Source organism: Chenopodium album, chromosome 19 (genome assembly GCF_948465745.1).
Source record: "Chenopodium album chromosome 19, dcCheAlbu1.1, whole genome shotgun sequence".
NCBI classification, from domain to species: Eukaryota; Viridiplantae; Streptophyta; class Magnoliopsida; order Caryophyllales; family Amaranthaceae; genus Chenopodium; species Chenopodium album.
Genome location: NC_137852.1, coordinates 42,574,484 through 42,587,894, shown reverse-complemented (window position 1 = coordinate 42,587,894; position 13,411 = coordinate 42,574,484). Strand labels below are relative to the sequence as shown.

General features: G+C 34.0%; 2 protein-coding genes across 2 annotated transcripts; both read right to left on the bottom strand.

Moving 5' to 3' along the window:
- Positions 1-226: 226 nt before the first annotated feature.
- On the bottom strand, positions 227-2,749 carry LOC145595743 (putative ADP-ribosylation factor GTPase-activating protein AGD14). Its single transcript, XM_081652162.1, has 6 exons — positions 2,577-2,749; positions 2,231-2,344; positions 828-889; positions 600-687; positions 453-514; positions 227-367 (listed from the first exon to the last, which is right to left on the bottom strand). Exons 2-6 carry the CDS (start codon positions 2,324-2,326, stop codon positions 259-261), a joined length of 417 nt encoding a protein of 138 aa, XP_081508288.1. The 5' UTR covers positions 2,327-2,344; positions 2,577-2,749; the 3' UTR covers positions 227-258.
- Positions 2,750-5,098: 2,349 nt separating this feature from the next.
- Positions 5,099-6,903, bottom strand: LOC145594427 (F-box protein SKIP23-like). The gene is made up of 3 exons (XM_081650739.1): positions 6,851-6,903; positions 6,147-6,398; positions 5,099-5,879 (listed from the first exon to the last, which is right to left on the bottom strand). The coding sequence occupies exons 1-3, from the start codon at positions 6,901-6,903 to the stop codon at positions 5,099-5,101; spliced, it is 1,086 nt and encodes a 361-aa protein (XP_081506865.1).
- Positions 6,904-13,411: the final 6,508 nt, after the last annotated feature.

Below are 13,411 nucleotides of genomic sequence, written 5' to 3'. Positions count from 1 at the left end.
ACATGAGAAGTAGAGCTTTCACCCTTAACTACTCTTTTGTGTTCATAAGGCTCGTACGTTCCACTCTGGATAAAATAGGTTCCAAAGAAGACAGGTTATAGGGAACAAAATTTTAACTCAAATTACAACATAAGAATTCCCCTTTACAAATTTTAACTCAAATTACAACATAAGCATTAATTGCAAGAATAGGATTTAAATTCTTTTATAACATACAAAAATTGTCCCTAGATGAATAGGAATTGAATAAGATGCAGTTCAAGGGCTTACATTTCGTGACCTTTGAGCCGAAGCAGGATGGGTCTCACCGGTATACTGTTTATTCACATAGACATGCTTGATAAAATCATGAATTCTATGCATATTACTGCAACAAAACCAATGTAACAGAAAACACATAAATATTGTTCACAGCAGTACACTAGTTTAAATTCAATTCAAAGTGCACTAACCTGTTTTCTGGGAGAGAATTACGCTGTGGATCCCATGTTTTGAAGTAAATCTGCCTTGCTCTCTTTAAGAATACAAGTAGGTTAGACCGTACACTTGACGATATCATAGCATACATATAATAAGTGAATGAGTACACATGTACACACCTCATTTCCTCCTGCTTGAAGAGCAGTAACTTCTTCCATGGAGAATTTGGCCATCGATACAGATTTTACACGATGAGTGAATTCACGGCTGGAAAAATAAAATCAGAAGGCCACTCATCATTTCATATCTAAGGTGCTATGATGAGATGATATTCACTGGTGTAAAAATACCCAGCAAGAGTATCATCAAAAACACAATTTCTGTTAAAAGAACACATAGATACTTACTGCACCCCGCTACAATTTGTACACACGTATGTCAAAAATGTCATGCAAACATATTGTGGTCCCTGATTCAAGATAAGACGTATGTTCAGGAGCAAGGCAAAGAAATACGTAACAACATTGTATTATTTCAGATACAAGCTGGCGGTGTATCATTAACGTACTACTTAAATAATAAGCAAGACATTTGTGACATAATCTCATTAAAGGAAATAAATTCATCTACAAAATAATCTTCGAGAGTCGTATACATATCTTCTTTTAACTGAAATCTTTAGATAAATTTCTTATATTATTTCTGATAAATGGCTTTTGTTCAAAAATGTTTATACTTCGTATTTATGAAGATTTAAAACTTCATATGCCGCATTTTATAGGAATAATATTATGAGAGTATTAAAAAAAAAAAAAAAAAAAAACTGAGTTTATCTCAGGGTAAAAGACTTGTATAAGATTATAAGCGAATACTTTAATCACAAAAGTGGTTATTAAGTTCAAGCAAAGTGCAACACCAATTCTCTTGTATCCTAAAGAAGATTGTTGAGGGATGATTATAAGATGAATTCAGATCAAATCCTTCCACAAGTAGAATTTAGGTATATAACAATTCTAGCATCAAGAATGATGGCTGAAAAACAGCAGTATGCAGAACGGATAATCATTAGATTCCATCTTAAAGTAAATAAGTTACAACTTACAACCAGTACCTCCATGCATACAAATCTAAGCATAAATTTGCCTCGGAAAGTATAACCCAAATCTATAAATTTTACATTCTAAATTCTTAATGTAAAAGTTTGGGATGAACATCATAATGCAATTGGTGTTATTTATTGGCCATAGCAAGACCTATTATGTACGGGGTGTATAGGGATCAGCAAGACCTATTTCGTACGGGGTGTATAGGGATCCCAGCTCACAAGAAAACCTCGGCCATTTAGACGGGTAACTAAATACAAATTATATGCCACATTAGCATTTTCAAAGATCAAATAACATTTAAATCTTAGTGATATCTAACTCAATGTTGTGAGAATACAGATAGGCAAATAACTAGACATTGCATAAAAGCTTTTAAGCAAAACATATAAGCCCATGATACCTCATTTCTATTCAATCAATCACCTTTACCATTTATTAACTACCAAGTTTGAAGGAAAGGGCTAAACCGGGCTAAACGAGAAGCTAAAATAGAAATATACTTGGTATATCATTTGATAAGCATTAATAACACCAATTGGTACAATTTTGTCATCAATTATGGGGTCTATACTATTTTACAACGTAGAAAATATATTAAGTAAAGATTTTGCTAATGTAATCCATTGAATTCCCCCCAAAAAAATCAATAACTTAATACAAAAAAATCAGAAAAAATTCAAACAAATTAAGAAAAAGAATTTTACCAAACTGTTGCAATTGATGCATCGCCGATTTTCTGGAAGTTTCAATAATCCACGTATAATCTTCTCTATCTTGTCCTCTTCCTTGGATTTCCCCATATTATTGTACAAACTCCCCTGTTAATTCCCAAAAAAAAAATGCAAAATTTGATTGAAATTTCAGAATTAAACAGCAACCCATATCAATAATCAGCATGAATATCAAAATTATTCATCTGGGAAACATAACAAAAATCCTCTAGCATTGAAAATAATGTGAATTGTAAAAAAAAAAAAAATAAAAAAAAAAAAATCAAATTTTGCATGAAACAGGAAAAATAATTACAGCAAGATTAATCTGTGTTCTTACCAGGGGAAGGGGGATTGGAAGGCAAAAAAATGAAATTAAAAATGGGGTTGAAACTTGATAATTGATGATGATAAAGATAAGCTGAAGGTATCGCCCATTTTGCGGTGTAAGAATCCATTTTCGGTAGCACCATTGCAGAACACTGTGCTGACGATACTCTTATTTTTAGGGGATTTTTCTTGGCAGCAAGGTTTACCATTATCAATGGGAAAATTTGTCGAAAATGTCCTTTTATAGAGGTCTAATTTAAATAAAAACATAAACATCAATTTTATTATCTTTCAAAAAGAATTTCAAAGCAAGTGCGATAAATAGCATTTAGATGTAATTTTGGTCACTTGACCCTGAAGTTAATTAAGAAACAAACCACCTTTTAGTTAGAGGTGTCAATTTGGATGATCGAATCGGATCTGATGAAGTCGGATCAATTTTTAAAGTTGAGGTGTGTTAAATTATTATGTGTACATGAGTTGAAATTTGAATCGGGATTTCGGATCGGGTGTGATTTTGACACATGGCCTCTACTTTCAATTATAATATTAATACTATATGTAATGCAAATATCACTAATATGAGCTATACAATCATGAATTAGCATCACTAATATCACTAATGAAGTAGATATTAAAATGCTACGTTTGCTCATAGAGTATTATCATACGCATCACCCAATGCGTAGTAAAAAATTTGAAGACTTGCAAATTAATAGCATACAATCTAGACTTCACATGAGATCAGTACATGAAAGATTTTTAAAACAGTAGTCCAACAAATATGAAACCTTTTTTTTTTTTTAGGGAAAACAGGTGGATTAATTAATAGTTAAATTGTTTACAAAAGTTTGCCTAACCCTCTGGGCTTGGTACAAAATGACATCCTGTGGATCACAATCCTTAGAATTAGCATCAATGTCTTTAGATAGATTGTTAATACATATATCTGGTGGTACAGCAAGGTTACATTGAGTATTCAAAACATTTAGCTTCTCCCTTGCATCTTTAGCTAGGATGTCAGCCACCATGTTTTTCCCTCTTTCTCCATAGAAGAGCTTGACCTCAGTTAGTCTTTGAAGCTGCAGCCTGCAATCAAGTATTTTTGGGGTTAGAGTAGTTTGAGCAGATTGAGTAATATCCTCAATGATGTATTTGCAGTCACTTTCAATAAGACATTTGCTCCATCTTCTCTCCCCTATCCATTCTAATGCAAGCTTAATTGCCATTAGCTCAGCATCCTTGGCATCAGTGCAGAAGCCTTTCCACTGAAAGCCCCCAACCCAAGTTCCCATGTCGTTTCTGCAGACACCAGCTGCACATCCTGAACTTTTGGTGTGTGGAAGGAAAGAAGCGTCTAGGTTGATTTTCAGAAAAGGTTATGGAGGGGCTTCCCAGGCAAGGGATTTAGGCTCTAATCTAGAGTATGGAGAAGTGGAGAAAAACCATTCACTAGCAGCCCAAAGGCACTGGGAAGTAGATGATGTGATGATGGTGTTTGTTTTAGAAAAGATCCAAGAGTTTCTTCTCTTCCAAATAAACCAAAGAACAAAACTGAAAATGACATTCCAGGGAACAGAGTTTTGGGCAGGGTTATTGTTTTTAAGATTCCTTAGAATCCAAAATTGACAGGTTTCATTTGCAGATTTGGTTGAGGAGGGTGGGTGAGTTATGTTTTGCCAGAAATCAGCTGCTCTGGGACAACAAGTGAAGATGTGTTCTGCAGTTTCTGAGAGATTTGGATAAAAGGGGCAGTTACTTGTGTTTTTGATGTTCCTGATGTGAAGGTTTGGCTTTTGAAAATTCTTTGCTAAATCAGTTATCAGATTTTACAAAAATTATAGAGATAAATACTACCTCTGTTTCATAGAGATAAATTCGGTTTGGTTTCGGATCGGATGTGGTTTTGACACATGACCTCTACTTCCCTTCTTTTTTTGATAAAATGACCTCTACTTTCAGTTTTAATATTAACACTATATGTAATGCAAAATTATTGCAAATATCACTAATATAAGCTATACAATCATGAATTAGCATCAGTAATAGTAGCTATTAAAATGATACGTTCGCTCATAGAGTATCGTCATACGCATCACCTAATATGCAGTAAATAAAGCTTTCACAATAAAAAAAAAGGGAAAAATTCAAGTTTATCAATTTGATAAACAAAATTTGTTTATCAAATGGCACAATTGTAAAAAAATCAACAACTTTTTATTAAATATGGGTCCCACTGTTGTTGATATATTTACGAAAATGCCATGATGCCTGTGCATTTATGTTGTTTTATTTACCATTTTGCCATTTGATAAACAAATTTTGTTTATCAAATTGATTAATTGGAACTTCGTCTAAAAAAAGTTGAAGACTTGCAACTTAATAAGATTTCACATGAATTGAGTACATGAAAGATTTTATAAAAACAGTAGTCCAACAAGAACTGAAACCTTGGTCCTTGAAAATTGTTTGCTAAATCAGTTAACAGATTTTACAAAAATTACAGAGATAAAATACTACCTCTGTTTGATATTAAAGTGCAGGACTAAACCAAAACGGACAACAATAGGAAGAGCGTGTAAGAGCATTATTAATTTGGACATGAAAAGGTTTAAAGACTTTGTCCTTGATTTGAAAGATACCCATATCATGTCCTCCAAGTTTATCTGGCGTCCATGTATACAAACTTATGTTATCATCGGTGAAGTATATGCAATTGGGTTCACAATAATCTGAATGAGCTTTAGAAACCGACATTGTTGTGTTGTTTCCTACAAAAAGCGAAACATCTTCCAAATCTTCCAACTCCTCCCATCGGTTGCCACCAAACTGAAATTTGAAGACCCTAAATAACACCGTATTATAATTACCAATATAATTACCAATACTATTGTCTTCATCAGAGTCATAATCTAAGTCGGGTTCTATTACTTCCAACTCAAGAAACCTCAAAACCATGAGAAGATCCTGACCAGAATTAACAAGATATATATTGGATATACATTTATCACCAACATTATTAGTCCAAAATTGTTGAAGAAACTCGAGTTTGGAGTGGTACCAAGTTACCTTGGGTTGTTGTTGTTGATCAAGGTGATATTCTGCAAGATCACCATAGTCATTTACAAACAAAAGTCTGCCTTGTCCATCAACAATACGATATAAAACATCTACTATCGTAGGGACTTTATGAATCTTAACCTCGGTCCATTCAGCATCCCCTGGCTTGGCAAAGGCGATACTGCCGGAATGATTATAAATGAGAACCACAAGTAAACCCCCCTCCACGGTGTTATCATTGAAAATGGCTGCTCTGTTTATGAAATAATTGTCAAAGTATCTTCGCATAGGCAATGTGGTTTCACAAGGAAGATTAACTCGGGTTTTGGTAAGAGGGTTGAACAAATACATGTTGCGAGTATCATCGTGACTTAATATCCAACCATCACTTCAACCCCAACAACTCCTTCCGTATCCTTGGGGGAATTTAACATTGTACTTCTTGTCAAACCTTGATAAATTCAACACGCTTCTTCTTCTTCTTTTACTCTTTCTTTTTCGCTTTTTAAGGCTAGTTAACCTTGCGTAGGGGCCATCCTTGTTCAGGATCTCTTCATTGCCATCCGTTAGAAGAAGCCATGGCATTTGACGACAACGCCAATTGTGTCTCAATCTCTCCCTATCACAACCAACTACGGCGGCTTTACGCCAACTACGACACACACCAGACACTGCCTCATAGTCTTCTACTGATACCAAGTAATTTTCAATGATTTCTACCAGCAATTCTGAAGGTAGGTTTGCCCAATCAACACTTGTTTTACCTTTTTTCCTGAAAATCATCGGTATCATTAATTACAATAATTAATCCAAATTCCTACATCTATATATGTATGTATACATGAAGAATGATCTTTACAATGATAGTATAAATATACAAAACTTCAGTCTTCAGTATTATTTATTTGCAAGGATTCAACATTTTTTTGACAAAAAAAAAAAAAATGTTTAAAGAGGTTATAAAATGAAGCTTTATGATATTACTCAATAAAAATAAAAATAAAAATTAAGAAAGAATCAATTTTAATTTAGAATTTCTAAATAAAAAAATATTAATTCAAGACGCTCAATTAAAATTTCTGAATAAGGTTCTGGAGTTCTTCTCTTTTCACTTTGGTTTTATTTTAATTTAGATTTGTTGTTAATTAAGTTATGATCACAAGATTCACAACCCAATGAAACCAAATTAGAATTGACAAAATAATAATTTAATAAAAAAAATACCTGAGGTTGAAATCATCTTGCTCTTGTCGATTCAATAAAATATCACCAGCCATAAGCTTTCTTTGTTTGAGTTTTATCGATGATATTGACCCATATATATAGACTACTAAACATATATAATCCAAACCTAATAGAATTCTACCACTTATCACTTTCCTAAACCTACCCAAAATCAAATTACCATAAATAATGAATCTATCTAATATAATAACTTTCCTAAACCTACCCAAAATCAAATTACCATAAATAATAAAGGGAGGTACTAAATGCAGGATAATTTTACCTAAATGCAGGACAATTTAATTTTTAGTTAAATTTTATTTTTCCAAAAATACCCTTGTTTTAACCCTATACCCAGAATATTAAAAATAAAATATATATATATACATATAAATATAAAAGCGCTTTACCCAGCAAACTTTTAGACTTTCACCATTATTCATCCTCAAGACCTTAAACCTCCACATACAAATCTCAGATATTTTACATAAACTTATTAGATTGACAAACACAATGCTTGATCCGCATGTTTCTCATTTTTTCAATACCAATGCAAAGCAATGCTATCACTAAACCTTTTCGAAATCCAGATTCAATCTTGTTTGTAAAATTTTTACAGGGCTTCATCTTCATATCGGCTATGATTTCCGAGCTTCTTCACCACCTACCGTAACAAAAATTCAGGGCCCTTTACTATCTCCCGGATTCCGAGACCCTTTACCACCTCCCAGATTTGTTTTCCGGGGCCCTTCACTACCTACCGGAGATCGTTTCCGAGGGCCTTAACTACCTCCCGGATTTGTTTTCTGGGGCCCTTTATCACCTCACGGAGTTGTTTTCCGAGGCCCTTACTGCCTATAACTTTCAGAATTTAAGTGACATGAACATCTCAAATTCTCATGTCAGATGAGTATTTAAGATTTTTAATTTTTTTATCTGTATTTATTAGATGGCAAGATGATAAAGTTGAATTAATTGTTTAAACTTTCCAACCTTAAAGTGTAAACAAAGAAAATACATTGATACACACAATAAAGAGGATTAGTTATTCGATTTCTCTTTCCTCTGCCATAAAAAAGTTTTATTTTTAATCAAATTACCAAAAGACAGAAACTTTGACAATGGAGATTGGAGAATAGGAGGGAGCGAACTTCTGACTACAGTAATAGCTAGTAAAGGAGAAGGAGAATGAAATTAGTTAGGGGTATAAAAAGGATAATATTCTTTCCAAAAAAAATAAAAAAATAAAAAGGGTAATATAGTCTTTATCATGTTTAAGTGTTATTTTTTAAATCCTGCATTTAAGTTATTTTATACTGCATTTAGTACTTGCGATAATAAATCTATCTAATATAATAACATTCCTAATCTACCCAAAATCAAATTACCATAAATAATGAATCTATCTAATATAATAACTTTCCTAAATCTACCCAAAATCAAATTACCATAAATAATAAATCTATCTAATATAATAACTTTCCTAAACCCCCTTCAAAAAAAAAAAAAAAACTTTCCTAAACCTACCCAAAATCAAAAGGGTAACTTTAACTATTTTTATAGTAACTTTAAGTCTTTAATGAATGATTTTTAATTTGTACTATAAAATTAATTTAACATACTTGATTTTTTTTATTGTTTTGTGTGTTCACTGTCTTGTACTCTTGTGTGCTATAATATAGATCACAGTTGTATTGTTTCCTACAAAAAGTGAAACATCTTGCAAATCTTCCAACTCCTCCTATCGGTTGGCACCAAAGTGAAATTTGTAGACCCTAAAATACACCGTCTTATAATTGCCAATACTATTGTCTTGGTCAGAGTCATAATTAAAGTCGGGTACTAGTACTTCCAACTAAAGTTGTCAAAAATTGATGACCATATGTTAACAGACAACCGATTTGATCCAATACTTTTTGACCTGAACCCGAACCTGCTCCCAACCTGAAAGTAACCGTCAACCGATTTAATCCGACCCAACTCGCCCAATTAGAACCTGTACCCGAGTCATGGAAGGTTCAATAAAATTTATATGCCTTTTGTTCAACTTATATACTAGTACAAATCTGTAAACCCACAATCCGATTCAGGTTGTTTACCTTTTGTTCTCTATTACACATATATAGGTTTAAATCTTGATAAAGCTGATCAAATTATGGACGGCGTAATTATATAGTTTCAATTTGAGCACATCGATATTTATTGGAATTGAACTTGAACCGAAACCTAACTCAACACTAACTCGAACCCGAATGTACCATCTATTAACCCACTCAAACCGAACCTGAAATTGAATCTGATCTGAATTTGGCTCGAATTGAACCTGACATATATTCGAAAAGGTGAACGACCCAAAATAAACTCAACTGAAATTGATCTGACCCGAACTTGAACCTGATATGAGGCTAGATTGACCCGACATATCTAACCCGAGACATGATTTGACCCAACCCAAATCCGACTTGAATACCCAAATTGACAACTCTACTACAATACACAAAATTAGAGCGATTTAGGAGGTGTCGGGAGCTGGTGTTAGAATTTCACGGAACACTACGGGATGAATCCCGGGATCATACAATATTGTGTGGACCATATATGACCATTATCTGGCAACATAAAGACCACGTGAGAGCTTATAGCCAACACAAGAGGCATGTACGAAAACGAGTAAAATGACCATTTAAAAACAAATTGGATGGTTCCACCCACCCAATTAAACTCTCGGAGAGTATTAGGGACCATGGTAAATATCTCGGAAATTTTTATTTTCGGGCGAAAAAATGTCAAAAATTACAAAATTGACCTTTTTTTGACCAAACTCCCAAAATCTTTTTTTTTTTTTTTTTTTTTTTGGGAAGAGAAACCCCCAAAATCATTAAGAGACCCTAGTTTTTAAAATCTCAAAACTTCATACCATATACTATCTCCATTTCTATTACTTACTGTATTTAGGGTCTGTTCACACTAAAGGAACTGAACTGATTGGAGCTGAACTGAACTGAACGGAGTAGAGCTGAACTGAATTGAGCTGAAATGAATATATAATGAGAGAAAGAAATTAGGAACTGAACTGAACTGATTGTACGTAGCTTAATTGAGCTGAACTGAACTGATTGGAGCTGAACTGAACTGAATTGAAATTAAGTAAATGTGAACAAACCTTTAGTGATACTGAATTTTATGATTGATTTTGTTGATTTCAGGAAAAACGATGAAACGAGTGTTGATTGGGTAAACCTACCTACAGAATTGCTGGTAGAAATCATCGAAAACTACTTGGTATCAGTTGACGACTATGTGGCAATGTCTGGTGTGTGTCGCAGTTGGCGTAAAGCCGCTGTAGTTGATTGTGATATCAAGAGATTGAACACAATTGGGATTATCGTCAAATTCCATGGCTTCTTCTAACAGAAACCGACGAAGAAATCTTGAACGTAGATGGCCAAAGAAGAAGCAAAAGTGTGTTGAATTTATTAAGGAATCGGAAGAAATACGACGTCAATTTTCCTGATGGAATGGGTTGTTGGGGCTTAAGTAATGGTTGGATATTAACTCATGAAGATGCTACGCATAACATGTACTTGTTCAACCCTCTTACAAACACACGACTCAATCTCCCTTCATTGCCTAAACCGAGATACATTGGCAATCGTTCTATCAACTATTTCGTAAATAGAGCAGCCTTATTCAAGGTTGGTGTTGATGATGATAATGCGGCTGCTTCTAATTTACTAGTGCTTATAATTTATGGTAATCCGATTTCATGTACTGTCGCCTTTGCCAAGCCAGGGGACACTCAATGGACGAACTTTTTCAATAGAAGAGCCCTTATAACAGATACTTTATATCGCGTTATTGATGGAAATCCCACACTTTTAGTTTTGGATAAAGATGGTAACCTTGCACATTGTCACTTCACACTTTTAGTCCTGCACTTTAAACAACTTCATGTAAAAAGAAATTTTTTTTATATATCTTTATAATTTTTTTTTTTTTTTTGAAATCTGGTAATTGATATATCTTTATAGATTAATAATACTCTTGTGTAAGCTAGATTGTATGCTAGTAACTTGCCAAGTCTTCATTTTTTTTTTCCTTCTGGAAGTTATGCTACGTATTAGATGATGCGAATACCAATACTCTATGAACAAACATAGCATTTTTGAGCTGTACTTGTGAACTAAAAATGCTAAAATAGATTTCTTTTATTAATATTACTAATTTAACTAGATTAAAATGTGTTCGATGATAATTGATATATTTTATTTCATTTTATTTTATTTTTTCAAATTTTAGAAAATAACACCATAAAAACTCAAATTTTAATTATAACACCACAATAAAATAAAAATAAAGTTTTTATTATAACACCACAAAATAACCCAAAAAAATTGATTTCACCACCACTTCACGAATTCTTGGATGGAATCTGTTAATGGGGCTCATAACAGACACGTGTCACTAACCTATTGGTTTAAATAATAATTTTTTTTTTGACGGGAAATAATAATAATAATAATAATAATAATAATAATAAATGAAAAATAAAAAACCCCTAAACAACCTAACTCAACCCACCCCACCACCGGCACCATCTGTCCCCCACCGCTGGCACTCCTGCCCCACCAAAACCGGTGAAATCCTCATTTCCCCCTCCCCGAAAACCACCCCGACCCCGCCTTACCACCGCAAATCACCACCTACCATAGCAACATCACCGTTGCCGAAACCCTAACCAATTCGAACCCCAAATCCCAACCAATTCGAACCCCAAATCCCAACCAATTCTAACCACCACATATACCAACCACAATCACAACAAATTCGAACAGCAACACCTTCGAACCACGGCAAAAGGTGGGATTAGTTGTTTGCAGTGGCGCGCTAAGATGGTTGCAGGTTGCTCGGTGCGAATTCATGATTGGATCTGTGAGGCTAGGTGAAGCTGGGGTGGTTTTCGGGGGAGGGGGGAGATAATAAGGGATGGTTTCGACAGTATTGGTGGGGGCAGGGAATGTCGGCAGCTCGGCTCCAGCTCTCGACGTGACTGGGAAGGTGGTGTCGGTGGTGGAGCTGGCTGGGTTTTGGGTTTAGGGTATTTGTTTTTTTAAAAAATAACTTTTTTTAAATAAATTATTATTTTTAAACCAATTAGCACTTGACACGTGTCATGCATGGCCCCACTTATGGATTTCATCCAAAAATCTGTTATGAGGTGGTGAAATCAAAATTTGTAGTTTTTTTGTGGTGTTATAATAAAAGTTTATTTTTTGGTAGTGTTATAATCAAAATTTGGTTTTGTGGTGTTATTTTCTAAAATTTCCTAATTTTTAAAATCAACAATCTAAAGACACAAGCCACTTTTTGATTTCTTGTTGTTTTTATTTTTTATGTTTTAAGGAAAAAAAATTATCATTCTCTATTTATTTTTCATCGAGGCATTTCTTAACAGGAAAAATGAAATTTACGATTTTTTTATTCTTTTTGTCAATTTGTGCTCAATCGGACTCATAAGAGCCAAAATGACCCAAAATCTTAATTAAACATTTTTTTTACTTTCAAAATGAATGATGACAAGCGACACACAAACAAGATATTTTACATTATTTTTTTCTATTTTGAGCTCAATTTGGACCCTGATAACTAAAATGACCCTCGAAGTGATGAAAACCTTAATCGGACAATTTTTGACACACAAATCGAGACAATGGGTGTTAAAAAGGGATAGTTTAGTCTTTCCTTGATCAGTTAGCTTAAACTGGTGTTATATGCTAATTATTAACAGTGTCAGTCATTGCTAGTAAGAAACATAAACCACAAGTGTATCACTAAGAAGGCAAAAAGTTAATGATGTGCAAATGGGAAAAGTAAATTCTAGAGTGGTACCAATGGAAATTACTGAGAGCGAAAAGAAACAATATTGTCTCTACTACACAAAATCGGAGCGGTTTAGGAGGTGTCAGGACCCGGTGTCGGAATTTCACGGAACATTACGGGATGCATCTCGGGGTCAGATAATATAGTTTCCACCCATATATGACCATTATCCGACAACATACAGGCCACGTGAAAGCTTATAGCCAGTACAAGAGGCGTGTACGAAAACAGTTAAATTGATCGTTTTAAGGCATATTGGATGGTTCCACCCACCCAATTGGACTCCCGGAGGATATTAGGCACCAAAATAAACATCTCGGCAATTTTTATTTCCGGGCGAAAAAAGGTCAAAAAATTCCAAAATTGAAGGCTATTATCCACGCTTTTTGAGGAATTTTTGGTGTTACGTGACCTGGTGGTGAAAAGTCTTGAAACCCTAGGGGATACATCTTAGGGTCATATAATGACTTTTGGAACCATATATGACCATTAAATGTTGTCAAAAATGTCCGTAGAAGGCTTCAGTTCATGAAATCAATGCAAGTTTGAAATGGGATAAATTGATCGTTTTAAGGCATATTAGATGATTCCACCCACTCAATTGGACTCCCGGAGGGTATTAGGGACCATGGTAAACATCTCGGCAATTTTTATTTCCGGGCGAAAAAAGATCAAAAAAAT